This window comes from Lissotriton vulgaris, chromosome 2_1 (assembly GCF_964263255.1).
Source record: "Lissotriton vulgaris chromosome 2_1, aLisVul1.2, whole genome shotgun sequence".
In the NCBI taxonomy this organism is placed as follows: Eukaryota; Metazoa; Chordata; class Amphibia; order Caudata; family Salamandridae; genus Lissotriton; species Lissotriton vulgaris.
Window position 1 is genome coordinate 1539682206 of NC_141687.1, and position 17479 is coordinate 1539699684.

Sequence of the window (17479 nt, forward strand, 5' to 3'; positions counted from 1 at the left end):
GACGTTCGATGTCGAGGTCTAGATCCCCTCCAGTGTCACATTGGACGTTGAGGCCAAGAAAGTAGACGTCGAGGGATCGTTCGACGTCGAGGAGGTTTTATCCGTCGAACCGGTCGAGGAGGTTTTCTGCGTCGAACCGGTCATCGGGGAGATCGCTGGCACGCTCACCCTCAGGAGCAAGATCTAGAGGCTCCAGGCATTCGGCCTCACTCAACTCAACGTCGAGGCATTCAGAAAGATCGACGTTGAGGAGACGTTCAGGATCCAGAGTCTCTCCCATTATGGTGACACAGAGCAGATCAACGTCAAGGCACTCGCTAGCGACGTCTCATTGCTCTTCGCAACGGAGGTCGCGCTCAAGAACCCATGGGGCCTCTTCGCATTCTATCAGACGTTCCCCACAGAAAATTGCGTCTTCTCGCAGTGCATCCATGCATTCCAAATAACCTGCAGGTTCTCTTCCAAGAAGTTCTCAGAGGAGGCAGAGATTCCCTTCGGTGCATCTATCTCCCAGATGGCTGCAACCCCTACATCTCTGGAAGCCAGCATCGGCAGGTGCTACGCAAAGGGCAGCTGAATACTCGAGCCCGTTGCATAGATCTCCTTTGCAGCGCTTGGTGTAAGAAGTGGACAAGTCACCCAACACTCGCACCAGAGAACACCAGGGCAGATCCCCTGATCGAAGGTATGCACATGGCCATCGCAAAAGGCGGCGTACATAATCTTGGTCGTCATCATCAACGCACTCATCTAAGAGGGATTACTCTACCACCCTCACAGATAGTCCGGCTAGCAGAGTGTCACCCATTGACGACGTGAACACTTCCCATGATGTGCTTACCAGGGGGGCGCACAGAAGTTGGGCATTACCATGGCCACTACTCAGACGACCACATCCATTATCTTTAAGATGCTACATCAAAGATCTGTGTCAAGACCGCTGCTCCCTTTGTTACCGGGAGTCATCAAACCTGTTATGGATAATTTTCTAGCCCCAGCTTCAGCAAAAGCAGCTCCTGCACGTATCTTAAATATTTACAAGCCGGCTGCATCGGATCCTCTAATCCTGAGATCAGAACCTCCGCCTGATTCTGGTATAATTGCAGCAGCTAAGAAAACGCACTCAGTGGCATCTTCTTCCTCGGTTCCTCCTGATAAGGAGAGTAAAGCCCAAGACTCTTGGGGGAGGAAAGCCTGTGGTTCAGCAGCTTCCACGCTACAGGTTTCCAATGCTGCAGCCCTGTTTGGGCGATACGACAGATCCCTGTGGGATTCTTTGGATTGTTTTAAAGAGAAGCTTCCAAAGGAAGATCAGCAGGACTTTTCGGAAATTATTCAAAAAGGTGCTCTGGTGTCCACCAAGTATTAAGCACGGCAGCTGATGGCGTATCTCTGGCGGCTCATTCGTATGCGCATGGCGTTTGTGCACGTCGTTCCTCTTGGTTACTCCTCACTGCATTAAACCCTGATGCACAGCAGCGCATAATGAATCTTCTGTTCCTGGGTAACTCTGTTTGGCGCCCATACAGACGAGGAGATGGGAAGAATGAAGCCTGAATTGGACACTTTGAAGGCGGTGGGCCTTGAGAAAAAGAAAGAGTTCAGGAAGCGCTACAGGCCCTATAATCGTAAAGATAACCAACAGAGGGTTCAAACCCCTCAATGGTCACAGAGCAAGCAGGTGAAATCCCAATATCAGGGCCAACGCTCCTCAAGCGGAAGAGGAGACACCAGCAGCAATCCTCCTCCACATCCAAGACCGCGGGGAAGCAATGAGTCAATGCTTCCTCCAGCACCAATGCACACTCCAGTGGGAGGAAGTATAACACACTACGCTCAAGAGTGGCGCAGAATAATGAAAGATCAATGGGTGCTAGATATACTAGACAATGGATACACGCTACGTTTTGGCACGGCTCCAAAAGACTCTCCTCCGGTAAAATCCAGACAGCATTATCTGGACCTCCTGTGTCAGGATGTGTTGACCCTTCTCGAAAAACAAGTTATAGAAGAGGTCCCTCAATACAGAGAAGGAAAGGAATCTATTCAAGATACTTCCTTGTCCGAAAAAAAGACCAGCCGAACAAGTTAAGACCCATCTTAGATCTGCAGTTTCTGAACAAATACATAAAAAAAAAAATTTTGGATGCTGTCTCTTCACCAAATTTTTCCTCACTTAAAAAAAGGCGATTGGATGTGCTCAGTGGACCTTCAGGATGCATACTTCCACATCTCGATCACAGCATGGCATCGCAAATTCCTACGTTTCACAGTATGGAAGTATCATTACAATTCAAAGTCTTACCCTTCAGTCTAAAGTCAGCTCCAAGGGTATTCACGAAATGCATGGCAGTAGTAGCAGCCTTCTTACATCGCCAAGGCCCACACGTCTATCCATACCTAGACGATTGGCTGCTAAAGGAATCATCTCCTCTCATGGTGCAGGAACACCTCATGTGTCTGAACCTACTTCAACGCTTGGGACTGCATGTTAATCTGGACAAATCGGTCCCTCAACCAACCCAGTCGATCCACTATCCGAGGGCCACTATCAACTCCGCCCTAGAAAATGTGTTTCCTTCGGCGGAAAGACTGTCATCAATGAAGGTCAAATGCAACATCATCCTTCAAGCTCCTCAGTCATCAGTAAGACAAGTGGCTTCTCTGCTGGGCTCAATGGCCTCCTGCATCTTCCTCATACCCAATGCCAAGATGAGGATGATAAATCAATTGTATATATTACTAGTTCTGTCCTGATGATGGTCTTGAGAAAACTTCAAATAAGACCGAAACGTCGACTTGTTTAGTCCAACTCTGCACTTCTTGTTTCATGTCATCCTTTGATTTTCTTCTGATTTTAAGTTGAACTCAATGAACTATTGTGCTTAAGCAGTCTGGACTCAATATTTGGATAGGTCAAAGGATAAATAACCAATACCTTGAATATCCAAGTTATATCCATGTATGTACCCTACCCCACATCATCATTTTTGTACATAAATATATTTTTTTTGCCTTGAATTTAAATAATAATTTTCAGACAACACTAAATCCTGGTTTCTTGTATTTTATTGATCATTTATTGTATAACATGATGTTAGTGTGGTAACATCTTTTGTTCTTATTCTGTGGAACTCCCTGTATAATTTATTAACATAGGACAGCCACTGATTAATTTCAAGCTTAGGTACTTTGATTGTTCCAAAACAGGTCCTAACAGTGCTGAGAAATTAGAAAACAATAAAACCCCTTGCTGGCCATCTTTCATTATAATAAACTCTGCCCGAGCCCGCAAGGGTATATTGGGTTGCTCACCTTCTTATCCAAGATGAGGATGAGGCCACTTCAGCAAGACCTAGAAGACAAATGGAATCAGTCCTCTGGTCAATGGAACAAACGGATTCTGCTATCCTCCATTGCGAAGAAGTCTATCCTCTGGTGGATGCATCCACAGAATCTCATGGTGGGAGTTCCTTTTCATCAGCCTCTGCCAGCGCTTCTCTTCAGGGCTGGGGTGCACATCTAGGACCCCTTCAGACTTAGGGAAGATGGACCCCCAACGAACAGACTTAACATATCAACATGCCCGAACTGCGGGCAGTTCACTTGGCTCTGTAGGCTATTCAACCTGCCACACAGTCAGAATCAATATTGGTTCAAACGGACAACACAACCACCATGTACTGTTTAAACAAACCAGGTGTAACACGTTCTCGTCCTCTGTCTCTCGAAGCCCAAGCGATTTGGCACTGGCTGCTTGCCAGGAACCTATCGATCACAGCAGTCCATCTGCCAGGGGAGCAGAATGTTCGAGCAGACTCCCTCAGCCGTCACTTCAAAGAGCAAGAAGACTGGGTGCTCAACGACGACGTGGTGGCAGATATTTTTCAGCAGTGGGGTCATCCCTGCATCGACCCTCTTCGCAGACGAAGAAAACAAAAAATGCCTCGCCTTCGCATCCAAGTTTTACCGACCAGGAACGAGGGGGAATGCACTTTTGATAAACTGGTCATGGACGTTTGCATATGCCTTTCCATCCCTCCCTCTCATTCCGAAGGTAGTTGCAAAGCTCCTGAGATCCAGGATGAAGATGATCCTAATAGCAACGGACTGGCCTGCCAATGGTGGTATCCAGATCTGTTGCAGCTGTCAATTCACCCGCATCGGAGGCTTCCATGCAGGCCGGACCTTCTTACCAAGATTGGGGGGGGGGATATCTTTTATCCCAGCCTTCCCTCGCTCAGCTTGACAGCATGGCTCCTGAAGTCCTGCAGTATGGACATCTAAACCTTCCCTCGGACTGCATGGACATTCTACAGGAGTCAGAGGCCTTCTACAAGTACCTCGTACTCTATGAAGTGGAAGAGGTTTTACTTGTGGTGTGTACAGAACGGTTGGAGTCCAGTTAATGGGCAGGAGGAGGTCATCTTACCATACTTGCTCTATTTGGCCAAGTCTGGATTGAAATACTCCTCCATAAAGGTACATTTGGCAGCCATTACGGCTTATCGTAAATCTCTTAACCAACCAACCTTTCTTTTTTCAACTACAGATGGTTAAGGACTTCCTACAGGGGCTGAAGAAAGTTTACCCTCCTGTTAGACCTCCTTCTCCTCCTTGGGAGTTGAACCTGGTATTGTCCAAGTTGATGGACCCTCCTTTTGAGCCCATTCATAAGGCAACATTGCAGCAATTTTCGTGGAAGGTGGTTTTTCTGGTAGTAATCACTTCTGCACATGAAATTCAGGCATTATCTTCCAAAGAGCCCTATACAGTCTTCCACCATAATAGGGTGGTTTTGCAAACCCACCCTTCCTTTCTACCAAAGGTTGTATCGGAGGTCCATGTAAATCAGACAATTGCCCTCTTTCTTTCCAATCCTACGACACCAGCGGAAAGGTCTCTACATTCGCTGGACCTCGAGAGGGTTCTCAAGTTTTACTTGGAAGCCACAAAATCTATGAGAAAGTCTGACCAACTGTTTGTGAACTATGGTTCTGTTTGAACAGGTTTTGCTGCTTCTAAATGAACCATCTCAAGATGGATAGTCTCTTGTATAAAGTTATCTTACCAGTTGGCAAATAAAGCTTTGTTCGCTTCCCCTAAGGCTCACTCAACTAGGGGCAAAGCGGCAACAGTAGCTTTCCTACACAATGTACCGATGGCAGAGATTTGCAAAGCGGCAACTTGGAAATTGGTTCACACATTTACCAGGCATTACTGCCTAGATTCATACTCCAGCGCAGATACCCAAGTGGGCCAGGTTTCCTTGAGGAATCTGTCCCAGTGTTGATTTTTTCGGAGTCTTTGTTCGCCTAATGGTGGTTTTCTATGTCTGACTAGTTCTCTGCTTACTTGCCTGCAGGATGAGGGGATGGGCTTGCTATTCTATTCATGTGCTTATGACTATTGATTAGGATCCCTGGAAAAGAAGGATTAATTACTTCTGTAGTAGGGGATCTCTGTGTATAGTCATAATCTAGTGAATAGTCCTGCCCATTTGCGTGGACCCCGGAGCAATCAAAAATGATCTCTTAAAGTGTCGAAAAAATGCAGAACTGCACAGACACTTAAGAGAGAATTTAAAGACATATAATGCAGCCTATAAAAGGCTACACTGTCCAGTACTTCAGCTAGAAATTCCACCAAAAATCCACAAAACAGCAAAGCCTGTCCAGATTTCCCTTGCCTTCAGCACAAACCCCTCTGGATAATAGAGAGGAAGACATGGACAGACAAGCCCCATAGGCTGCCATTATGTGGCTCAGAATAGGATACTGTGCCTTTGAGAACTTTCCAGAACTTCACAGTATCCCAGAATGCCCTGCAGGTCCCTCTTACTTTCAGTTCTTTTTTCCTGCTCCTGCTAGCAGGACCCTGGAGCATTGAGCTCTCCCTTTTGGGACTTATTTGGTGTTTTTTCACTATTCTTCACAGTTTAAGTACTTTATTGTACTTTGGGGCCTTTCTTCTTGGCTTTCTCACTCTGTTTTTTGTCAAAGATGCCTGCCTTATTCGACAAATGCCCAGAGTGCTCCAGGAAAAAGGCCAGGTCGGACCACCATGAGGTGTGTATCCTCTGCCTTCCAGCTTCTCATGTTCCAGAGGAGTGTGTTATCTGCCAAGGGTTCTCTGGCAGGACCCTGAGGGAAAGGAGAGGAATGACTGCGGTCTGTTCCCCATCGTCGGAGACGAAACGACGGCGAGGCTCGGCGTCGAGGGATGTTACCAGACCTTCGAAGTCTCCGGTGTCTGTGTCATCGTGATCCTCGTCGGCGTCGAAGTCGAGCGATCGGCGTCGACGAGCCAGGCGTCGGCGCTCGCCGTCGAGGCGATACCGCCGTTCGCCGTCGGCGAGGAGGCGGGCGTCGTCGGTGAGTTCCTCGCCGTCGAGGTCGCCGTCAAAGCCCAGGTCGCCGTCGAGGCACAGGAAGTCACCGTCGAGGCGCATGAGGTCGCCGTCGAGGCGCATGAGGTCGCCGTCGAGGCGCATGAGGTCGCCGTCGAGGCGCATGAGGTCACCGTCGAGGCGCATGAGGTCGCCGTCGAGGCGCATGAGGTCGCCGTCGAGGCGCATGAGGTCACCGTCGAGGCGCATGAGGTTCGACGTCGAGGCGCAAAAGGTCTCCGTTCAGGCACGGAAGGTCACCGCCGAGGCGCCGAAGGCATTCGACGCCGATGAAGAGACGCTCGACGTCCAGGGGCCGACGCTCGCCGTATGGTCGCCGTTCTTCGACGCCGAAAAGAGGTGGAAGTAGACCTGACACCGTGGGAGGTTCGCCTACGTCCCAGGCTGGAAAAGAAGGGGGTTCGCCGCGCTCGGTGTATTCCGAGGTGTATACCCCTTCGGGGAAGATGACTCCCCCTCCTCCGTTACAGGGGGGTCCCCGTCCGAGGACACCTACTCCGCCTTCGTTGCCTCCACCTCAGCCTGGATCGGGGTTGCCTGAGGAGCCACCTCCGGTTCCTCCGAGGTCGACTTAGTTGCCTAAGCTTCCGACGCCTCCGAAGGGTACGCCTAGACCAAAGGCTCCGTCCAAACCCAAGTCACCCGTTCCGGTGGACCCGGTTGATCGTCCTCGGCCGAGGAGGTCCCGTTCACGCTCCGGACGGAGAGGAAGATCAAGGAGTCGTCATAGATCCTCCACCAGATCAAGGCGTCGCCATAGGAGGAGGGGGTCCAGGTCCCGCACAGACTCTTACAGGACCCATACTTCCTACTCGCCGACCTTATCGGATTCTCCAGAGACCTGGATCCCTCAGTGGACGACATTGCCAAGTTCCTGGAAGTTCTCCTGAGGGGGGCTGCGAAGTTAGGTATCACGGTGACTGCTCCAACACCTACAACGTCTGTGATATTCGAGACGCTTCACAAGAAGCACTTGTCTCGCCCTCTGCTGCCTCTGGTGCCTGGATTGAAGGAACCTGCGGAGGAGCTGTTTCTCACGCCAGCGGTGGTGAAGGCCGCTCCGTCCCGGCTTCGGAAGAAGTACAGGGCCCCGGATTCGGACCCTGCATTCCTGAGAATGGATCCGGTACCGGATTCAGTGATTGTGACGGCGGCCAGGAAATTACATTCTACCTCCCCGTCATCCACTGTGCCGCCAGATAAGGAGAGTCGGTGGATCGACTCAGCAGGAAGGAAAGCGCGTGGGACCGCTTCCGCAGCCATGAAAGCTGCCAGCGATACGGCTCTGCTAGGCCGTTACGACCGGGCGCTGTGGGACTCCCTTCAACAATTCGTGGAACTGCTACCGAGAGACAAGAGGAAGGACTTCCAAGAGATCCTCAAGAAAGGGATGCTGGTTTCAAACCAGGTGATCAGTGCAGCAGCAGACACCTCCCTGTTCGCCGCACATGGTTACTGCCATGGAATCAACCAGCGTCGGCATGCCTGGCTACGGCTCTCGTCACTCAAGCCGGAGGACCAGCAGCGGGTGGCCAATCTGCCCTTTTCCGGAGAGACCCTTTTCGGTAAACACGCAGATGATGAGATGGCCCGCATAAAGGCGGAGGCAGAGACCCTGACGGCTGTGGGCTTGGAGAAGCCCAAAGAGAAGAAATCCTTCAGGCCTTTCCAGAGGCGCTACGGCGCACAGGAAAGAGGACGGGGGCAGTCTTCGGGACAGCAGCAGCAACAACAGCATCAGTTCCGGAGACCCTTCCAGAAACGTCAGAAAGGTAGAGGAGGGCAACAGTCCTCTACCGCGAACAAGGGCCCGGCCGGGTCTCGACCCTGAGCGGTTACTTCCCCTTCATCCATTACCCGCTCCGGTGGGGGAAGCGTTCAATTTTTTCTGGCAGAGTGGAGAAAAATTACTCAGGACAAGTGGGTGCTGAATATTGTTTGCCATGGATACAGTCTTCGGTTCATCAGCCCTCCTCCAGTGATCCCTCCGGTCAGCTCGCAGTATCAACTGCGCGAGCTCCAGGCGGAGGCCGATATCCTGTTAAGGAAAAGGGCGATAGAAGACGTTCTTCTGTCTCAAAGAGGAAGAGGTCTGTACTCCCGGTTCTTTTTGGTTCGCAAGAAGGACAAGAACGAGTTCAGGCCCATTCTGGACTTGTGGCAGGCAAACAAGTGGATTCGCAGAGAAAATTTTCGTATGCTGTTGTTGCATCAGATTTATCCTCAGTTGCAACAGGGGGACTGGCTTTGTGCCATAGACCTAAAGGATGCGTACTTCCACGTGCCAATCGCGTACAAACACAGGAAGTTTCTGCGATTTCAAGTCGGCACCAACCATTACCAATACACAGTGCTGCCTTTCGGACTGAAATCAGCGCCCAGGACATTCTCGAAGTGCATGGCAGTGGTAGCGGCACACCTCAGGAAGAACAAGGTGTTGGTCTACCTGTATCTGGACGATTGGTTGATCAAGGCCTCCTCCTTCTCGGAAGCTCAAGCAGACTTCCAGAAGACGTGCATTCTCTTGAACAATTTGGGGTTGCACATCAACATGTCCAAGTCTGTCCCGATCCCGGTCCAGTGCATTTAATACTTGGGAGCCACCATCAATACGCTGTCAGCAAGCGTGTCTCCTTCGGAGGAGCGACAGCAATCGATCCTTCGGAAGGCTCAGGCTCTTATGACCACTCCATCTACAACATTGAGGATGGTGTCTTCTCTACTGGGGTCGATGGCCTCTTGTATCTTCCTCACTTCTCCTGCACGACTACACATGAGACCTCTGCAGGAGGGCTTGGAGGACCAATGGGACCAGAGGAAAGGATCGTGGACGACAAGATGCGACTGTCTCTGCATGCTCTTCAGTCTCTGAAGTGGTGGTGTTAAGCGGAGAATCTCCTCAGAGGGGTTCCCTTCCACAAGGACATTCCTACTCAGACTATCGTGACGGATGCTTCTCTCCAAAGCTGGGGAGCGCATTCGGGAGACTTACAGATTCAAGGAACGTGGTCTCAGACGGAGTCCACGTATCACATCAATTTCCTGGAACTCAGAGCTGTTCCCTTGTCACTGAAGGCCTTTCATCCGTCCTTCCGGACCAACTCTCTGCGTGTACAGACGGACAATACGACCACGATGTATTACCTCAACAAGCAGGGGGGGTCGAGATCGCGCACCCTGTCTCTGGAGGCGCAGACGATCTGGCTTCTGGCCAGAGGATTGACGGTAACGGCTACCCATCTGCCAGGTGTGCAGAATGTTCAGACGGACGCACTGAGCAGACTGATTCAGGAAAACCACGAATGGGTCATAAACGACGACGTACTAGGAGAAGTCTTCGAAAGGTGGGGGACTCCAGACGTAGATCTGTTCGCCACCGCCGAAAACAGCAAATGCTGAGACTTCGCCTCCAGGTACTACCAGCAAGGTAGTACCTGGAGGGAATGCACTCTGGATCAACTGGTCGAACAGCTTTGTTTACGCTTTTCCGCCCATTCCCCTGATTCCAGCGGTGCTCATCAAGCTGTCCCGGTCCAGGGCACGGATGATCCTGATTGCCCCGGAATGGCCCAGACAGTGGTCGTTCACGGACCTTCTACACCGGTCCCGCCTTCCACACATACGGTTGCCGTACAGGCCGGACCTTCTCACGAAGTTCGGGGGCAGATGTTGCACCCCAACCTCTCGTCCTTGAGTTTGGCGGCATGGCTCCTGAGATAGTGCAATATGGCCATTTGAATCTGCCCGAAGATTGCATGGACATACTGAAGGAGTCTAAGAGACCTTCCACTCCGACTTCCTACGCTTACAATTGGAAGAGGTTTTATATCTGGTGTGTGTCCAGAAACTTTGACCCAACGACGTGCAAGGAAGATGTCATCCTTCCTTACCTTCTGCATTTGGCGCGGTCTGGCCTTAATGTTCATTCCATTAAGGTTCATCTCGCTGCATTGACTGCCTACAGGAAAAGCCCTTCACAGACTTCCTTCTTCCAGATCCCTGTGATCAAAGACTTTTTGGAAGGCTTGAAGAAAGTGTTCCCTCCTGTCAGGCTTCCTTCGCCTTCATGGGAATTGAATGTGGTGCTGTCCAGTTTGATGAAGGAGCCTTTTGAACCCATTCATAAGGCTTCGTTGCAGCACCTGTCCTGGAAGGCAGCGTTCCTCGTGGCCATTACATCGGCCCGCAGAGTGAGTAAAATTCAGGCGTTGTGTTGTAATGAACCTTATACTGTATTTCATGCTGCTAAGGTTGTTATGCGTACTCACCCTAAATTTCTTCTCAAGGTTATTTCTGACTTTCATGTCAACCAAACTATAACTTTGCCTACGTTTTTTCAGAATCCTTCATCTCCAGCGGAAAGGTCTCTACATTCCCTGGATGTTAGGAGGGTGTTGAAATTTTATCTGGATAAGACCAAAGGTATTCGTAGGTCAGACCAATTGTTTATCAATTATGGATCGGTCAGGACTGGTCTTGCGACCTCTAAGCAGTCCATCTCTAGGTGGATTGTGTCCTGCATACAACTATGTTACCAGAAAGCTAATAAGACCTTAGGAGGTAAGCCTAAGGCTCATTCCACCAGGGGCAAAGCTGCCACGACCGCCTTGCTCCGTAATGTGCCGATTGCAGAAATGTGCAAGGCCGCCACTTGGAAGTCGGTTCATACCTTTGTTAAGCATTACTGTCGGGACACTGATGCCAGGGCGGATGCTCAGGTTGGACAGGCTTCGCTGCGGAACTTGTTCGCACAATAGTGGTGTTGGTTCTTTTCTCCACCGCCGCTTTGGTGTGGGGATGGGCTTGCCATTCTATTCACTAGATTATGACTATACACAGAGATCCCCTACTACAGAAGGAGTAGTTTCTTTTCTGTAACTCCAGTTCTGTAGTAGGGGTATCTCTGTTAGTCATAAGCGCCCGCCCTCCTCCCCGGTGGAGACAGATATTCATGTGAGGAATGCTACAGGTCTGGCGTGTTACGCCTTCAAAAAGAACTGAAAGTAAGAGGGACCTGCAGGGCATTCTGGGATACTGTGAAGTTCTGGAAAGTTCTCTTAAAGGCACAGTATCCTATTCTGAGCCACATAATGGCAGCCTACGGGGCTTGTCTGTCCATGTCTTCCTCTCTATCATCCAGAGGGGTTTGTGCTGAAGGCAAGAAAAATCTGGACAGGCTTTGCTGTTTTGTGGATTTTTGGTGGAATTTCTAGCTGAAGTACTGGACAGTGTAGCCTTTTATAGGCTGCATTACATGTCTTTAAATTCTCTCTTAAGTGTCTGTGCAGTTCTGCATTTTTTCGACACTTTAAGAGATTATTTTTGATTGCTCCGGGGTACACGCACATGGGTGGGACTATTCACTAGATTATGACTATAACGGAGATACCCCTACTACAGAACTGGAGTTACAGAAAAGAAACTACTCCTTACCTGTAATCCTAGTTCTTTCCAGGGGTATCCTCATCAAAGTCATAAGCAACCCACCCACCTCCCCGGGCAAGTGATCATGAGACATACATTTGTTTCTAAAATGGTCTGCGGTTATCCGCAAAGAACAACTCACCTGTCACCCCTGAGGCATGATGGGAGCTAGGGGTCATGGCTGCCTTAAAGGCACGGTGCCAGTTTATTGTTACTGTTTATGTGGGTTCGCTTTTCAGCTTTCTACACTGGTGTTTCCTCTGCAATGCAGCCTATGTGCGGTCAATGTTTTCACTTTCCTTGCAGGATTACCTTTTCTGCTGTATAATAAAGCCGTTTTCAAAGGCTTTCTTTCTCCCTGCTTTATTGGAATATATTTATGTGCAAAGACTTCTCTTGCAGCATCGTTCAGCGTGTCTAGGGAAGGCTGCATTGTATGTTTTTATATATGTCTATATACATATATGTAGAGCTACATATATGGTTTTCACATATATATGTGTTTCTGGGGTCCCTCGCATGGGCGGGAATATTCATGTGCTTAAGACTTTGATGAGGATACCCCTGGAAGAGAACTAGGATTACAGGTAAGTTACTAATCCTTCCAGTGTACTGTGGACGGAGAAGACTGTTGAATTTTTATATAGTGAAATTCTTTAAAAATGTGAGCTATTACTGTTTGAATCCCTGACATGGCTTTGGTGAGGTGTGTATGTTTTTGTAGGTTTTAAACTTTTTTTCTGTTTCAGAATCCATGGCACCGTTTGGTGAAAAGGCTTACCCGTTTCTTTACGAAGCTGGATGGTGACCGGTCATACAGTACCCTTAAGGACGTCTGTGAAAAAATGGGATACACTTGGAAGAGAAGCTGCACCAACCAGGTACTTGATATCTTCATATCAGCATGTAGATAGCTTGAGGATAGAACAAGGCACTGAGTGTGCTGAGTGGCGTAAGTTGACTATCCCAATTGCAGTTTAAAGAAACCAAACCTTTTAGTATCCAAGAGTATTTTGATATGCATTATCTCCATCCCGGAAGACAGGCCCCGTATCTGTGTAAAAAAAAATCCCTGCTTGTTCCAGTTACGTCTAAAACTTTCCAAAAGTATGTAACTATGAATGGGTTTTGCAGCGTGCATCTTTTCTGGATTCACGTGCTGTGCATTATTCCACGATGAAGTGGTAGAGTCCATAGTTGACTGTTTGTAGTTTTTTTTTTTTTTTTAGTGGGGTCACCAAATCATCGACTATTTAGCTGTGTGTTCCTCTGTGTATGACATTAGACACCCTTGAAATCTTCAAAGGACTAGCCATCTTCCGATTTTCTGCAGTTGATTCTTAGAACACAAGGGAATGCTCCGAAGTTAATTTCGATGCAGAAAGGCAAGCAGAAGCCAAAAGAGCCCTACATTTCCAAGCCAAAGCTTAAAGCTGGAGGCAAAACTCCTGAGCTGACCTTGAAAAATAATTGAGTGTGGGAGGTACTAGGCACCTTAAGGAAAGAACTGCTTGACACCGAAGAAAAGGCGAAATAACCCTCAATTAATAAAATTCTCTTGAGGGTAGAGAAAAAGAGAAGACGCCTGGAAGCCGAAATAGAGGCCTTCATGTGAAAAAAGAAAGAGTTTGATTGCTCTCTAAAAGAGTACAAAATCCTCCTGAAATCTCAGCAATAGAAGCAACCATCAGGGCAGGAGGTTGCTGAAATGAAACCACCACTATCACCAGAACTTCATGGGGAGTTCTTTCAGTTCAAGGAGAAAGAAGAGCAGTTCCTCGAACATGCCATTTCAGAAGCATGGGAGTCAATGGAAGAGTAGCAAGACATGCATGCTGACTCTCCAAAAGAGGGGAGTGGTCTCCAACCCTTTGAGACTTTCACCCCAGATTACATCACGGCATACCATGGGGTGCAATTGGAGGAATAGCAGACGGAGTCATGCTGCCTGCTGGAGCCACTACTTCTTGACCAGAAAATAAATTCCTGCTCATTGTCTGCAACCTGGGGAAATAGGCCTTCAAGGAGCCAGCAGCTTAAAAGTCAATAGTCTAACTCAACAAGCAAAAAGGGAAAGGATCACACAAGCTGTGCAAAGTAGCCAAATTACATGTAGAAATGGGTGAACAAGAAAGGGCTTTCACTAGTGGTGATACACCTACAAGGAACACTCAACACCAGATTGCGCAAACAGGGTAACATCGCACAAGAGTGGGAGTTAAAAGAAGTAGTAATAAAGTACATCTTCCACTATGCCACACTTGGACTTGGTTGCAAGTCCTGAAAATTCAAAAATGCCAAAATTTCACATCCAGATTTCACCACCAAGGATCTCTAGGGAACGCCCTATCGATAAAATGGTCCGGGAGATTTGCATAGGCTTCCGCCCTTCAATACTGTTGATACCACACATGATACAAAGATGCAAACACGAGCATCTGACAATCTTCATAGTCCTGCACTGGGCCAGACAAAGGTGGTTCTTGGATCTACTGTAGTTGCCACAGGGGCAAATCTTAGAGCTTACTGCAAATCAAGACCTCGTGATGATACAGGGGGAAAAGTGTGAAACCTGGAACCAGCCATCCTGAGCCTGGAAGCGTGGCTCCTGAAGGCTTAGTTTGGACACCTAAACCTACCAGCAGGGTCTGTGCAAATAATTAAAGAACTAGTTAAAAGGTTCATACAGTGGTGCAACAGGGAAAAAGACTGACGAGACTAGTCACAGAATGCCATAATGATCAAATGGCTCACTCACCTGTTGAACAGACATCTTCGCTAAAGGTCTTCCTAGTGGCCATTGTGGCATACATAATTGAGTATTAGGGAAAAGCTTCTTTACCTCACCGGTGCTAAAACGATTCTTAGAGGGAGCCAAGAAGATTTCTCCTCCAAGAAGAACACCCATGCCTACATAGAATCTTAATGTGGTACTCTAATGAAATCACAGCTTGAGCCAATAAACAGCTGAAGTTTCTATTTCTAAAAAACTGCCTTTCTGCTTTGCATCACTTCATGAAGAAAAGTGACTGAGATCCAAGCTCTAAACACAAAAGAACCACATCTTCAAATATGTACGAGTATTGTATTGTATTGTACTGTATGTTGGATTTATATAGCGCTTATAACCCAGGGGTCTCTAAGCGCTTGCCTTGGGAACCCATCCTAGCTTTTCCCTGTGAGATAGCCCCTACAGGGCATCCCCAAGGTGAAAGCCAGGCAACCCGCCGCGGGGGGCCGTTGTGGAGATTAAGCAAGCTTAATGCCCAGAGTTGCAGAGTGTGAACCCATAATTAGGTCAGGCACCGAAGCGAGAATTATCGAGTCCGTGGACATTTGAGCTCAAGACCCTGCCGCGTCGGGAATTGAACCCTGGTCCTGGGTCTGACCTCTGCTTCAGGGTCTGCCTGCCAGGGTCTGCCTGCTCTAACCAGTGAGCCACACTTTACTTCATAAGGTGACAATGGGAAGAAACCCCAGATTGATACCAAAAATGTATCTGGTCATACAATTACCAGCCTTTTTCCAACAGCCAAAGGCACCAGCGGTGAAGATCCTACCCACGCTGGCAGCCAGATGGGAGATTGTGTATTATTTGCGAAGGGCGAAAACAATCCGCACAGAAGAGCAATTCTTCTTAGCTTTAGTCAATGTGTGCAAGGGCTCTCCTGCCGCAAAATGTACCATCGCAAGATGGATTGTACAAGCAATCCAATCTTGTCACAAGACAGTAGGAGTAACACTCAAAGAAAGATCACAAGCGCACTCAACAATATAAAATAAAAGGGGCAGCTCTGTGTGTTGTTGGACGATACCTGCGCTGCAGCCATTTAGTCTTCAGTACACACTCTCATGAAACGTACTATAGGGACATCCAAGCCAAGAAAAAAGTCTAAGTGGGACAAAGAGTGCTAAAACGCTTGTTTGCAAACATACTCCGAGGAACCCAGCCTCCTTTGAGAAGAAACCCAGCTATAAAATCAATTCACAGCATGTGAATCAGAAAAGACTCACACTGCAAAACTAACTGGTTACTTACTGGTGCGAGTAGATTTTCAACTTGAAGAATTTTCCGGATTCATATCGACCCACCTACCTCCACCAGACAAGGTGTGATTTCAAATAACATTCTCAATGCAACAGAAACAAAGGAAGATAACCAGCACAATAAAAATCGCCAATAGGTAAAAATAATCAAATATAGCAGCTGTGTCGCAGGATGTCATGGATGTACGTCTGCCGTCATACTAGTAGGGACATAGAGCCCCAAGGATGCCCCATCCCACCCCCCCAAAAACAAATGTTAGAAGAGACTACAAACCGGCAGTTCCAAACTCAATCACTAGATGGCCGAATAATACACTGCATTTGAATCCCAAAAATTGTTCAAGCTGCAAAACTACTACCTGCAAGTACTTTTTTTTGTCTTTAGATGATCTACTTAAGTATTCCTGGTCATGCTTATGATTTCTCTGTTTACCAGTACCAGATAGCTCCGGGAAATGCCCCATCACATTCTTATACTTTATATAGAACAGTTTCTGATGGATACTTCTAACTGCAGAACCTTTAAAGCAGAACTTCTGCAAACCAGTAGGCCGTGCTGTACTGCTCTGTGCTGATGTCATTCTGCTCTGAACGTCATGAGCAGAGTCACATAGAAGTGCCATCCATTGATGTTGGCATCAGAAGGGGTTCCGGATCTGATCCTTGGTCTTTATAAACCCTTTAAAAAAAATGTGTACACCAGGGCACAATAATAAATGTCACCCCTTAAAACACAGATTTCAAGCTGTGTAGGGTCTGTTGCAAACACGTCTGTGATGGACCCCCATGAAATATGCTTAGTGTGCCTGGGTCGGCTGAGATCAGATGAATCTAAAGGCCATACCAGACCACAAGGTGAATTTGTATGTCACCAAACATTGAAAGACTCCACCCTGTGACTAGTCGAATTTGAAAGGCAGGTCTCGTTCCCACTCCCAAATCTTTCCCCAATCAAATATTCGCAGTCAGTCTTCATATTAGTCCAAAAAGAAGCATAAGAAATCTAGTCTGAAATTGGCTCCTTGCTGCCACTCTCGAACTTAAGGGAAGGTGCAAGGGAGTCGGCGTGCCTCCTGCTGTCGCTCCTGATCTGATTCTGAGCATATTCAGAGTCTAGTCCTGATGCACCCCAAATTTCTGGGTCTGTCGACAGCTTTGCAGCAATAAGAAGTATTTACGGAGGCCATGCTGCCTATTTTCTGCACTTTGAAAGTTCCCACTGGCGTGCTTCATGCCCGAAGCATCCACAGGTGCCTCCAGTTGGGCTTCCACTGGCACGTCTGCTCTTGGCGCCGTATGTTTCCCTCAGGCCCACATCAGGTTCCAAATCTGCTCTGGTGCTGGCTCCATCCACTCTACTTGTTCCCTATGCGTTGACGCTGGTGCCAACGCCAGTGACACTGGAGGAGGATGTGCAACCCATTATGCTGTCAGACTTCGAGCAGGATCCTACCACACCTAGACTGAGGCTGCAGTCTGTAACTACTGGAGCGTAGCTAGCGGGCAATCCTTGTGATTCTGATACTTTGCCCTTACCACTCCAGACGTTGCACAGTCTTTTCAGTCAACAAATCAATCAGGATGTATAAAGCGCGGCTA

At 48.2% G+C, this 17479-nt stretch overlaps 1 protein-coding gene across 1 annotated transcript in view; it reads left to right on the forward strand.

Moving 5' to 3' along the window:
• Positions 1–17479, forward strand: part of CHEK1 (checkpoint kinase 1) — a 167672-nt gene that overhangs the window by 115810 nt on the left and 34383 nt on the right. Inside the window, exon 11 of the mRNA XM_086957409.1 lies at positions 12583–12714. Coding sequence (XP_086813535.1) covers positions 12583–12714 — 132 coding nt within the window. The remainder of the gene's footprint in view (positions 1–12582; positions 12715–17479) is intronic.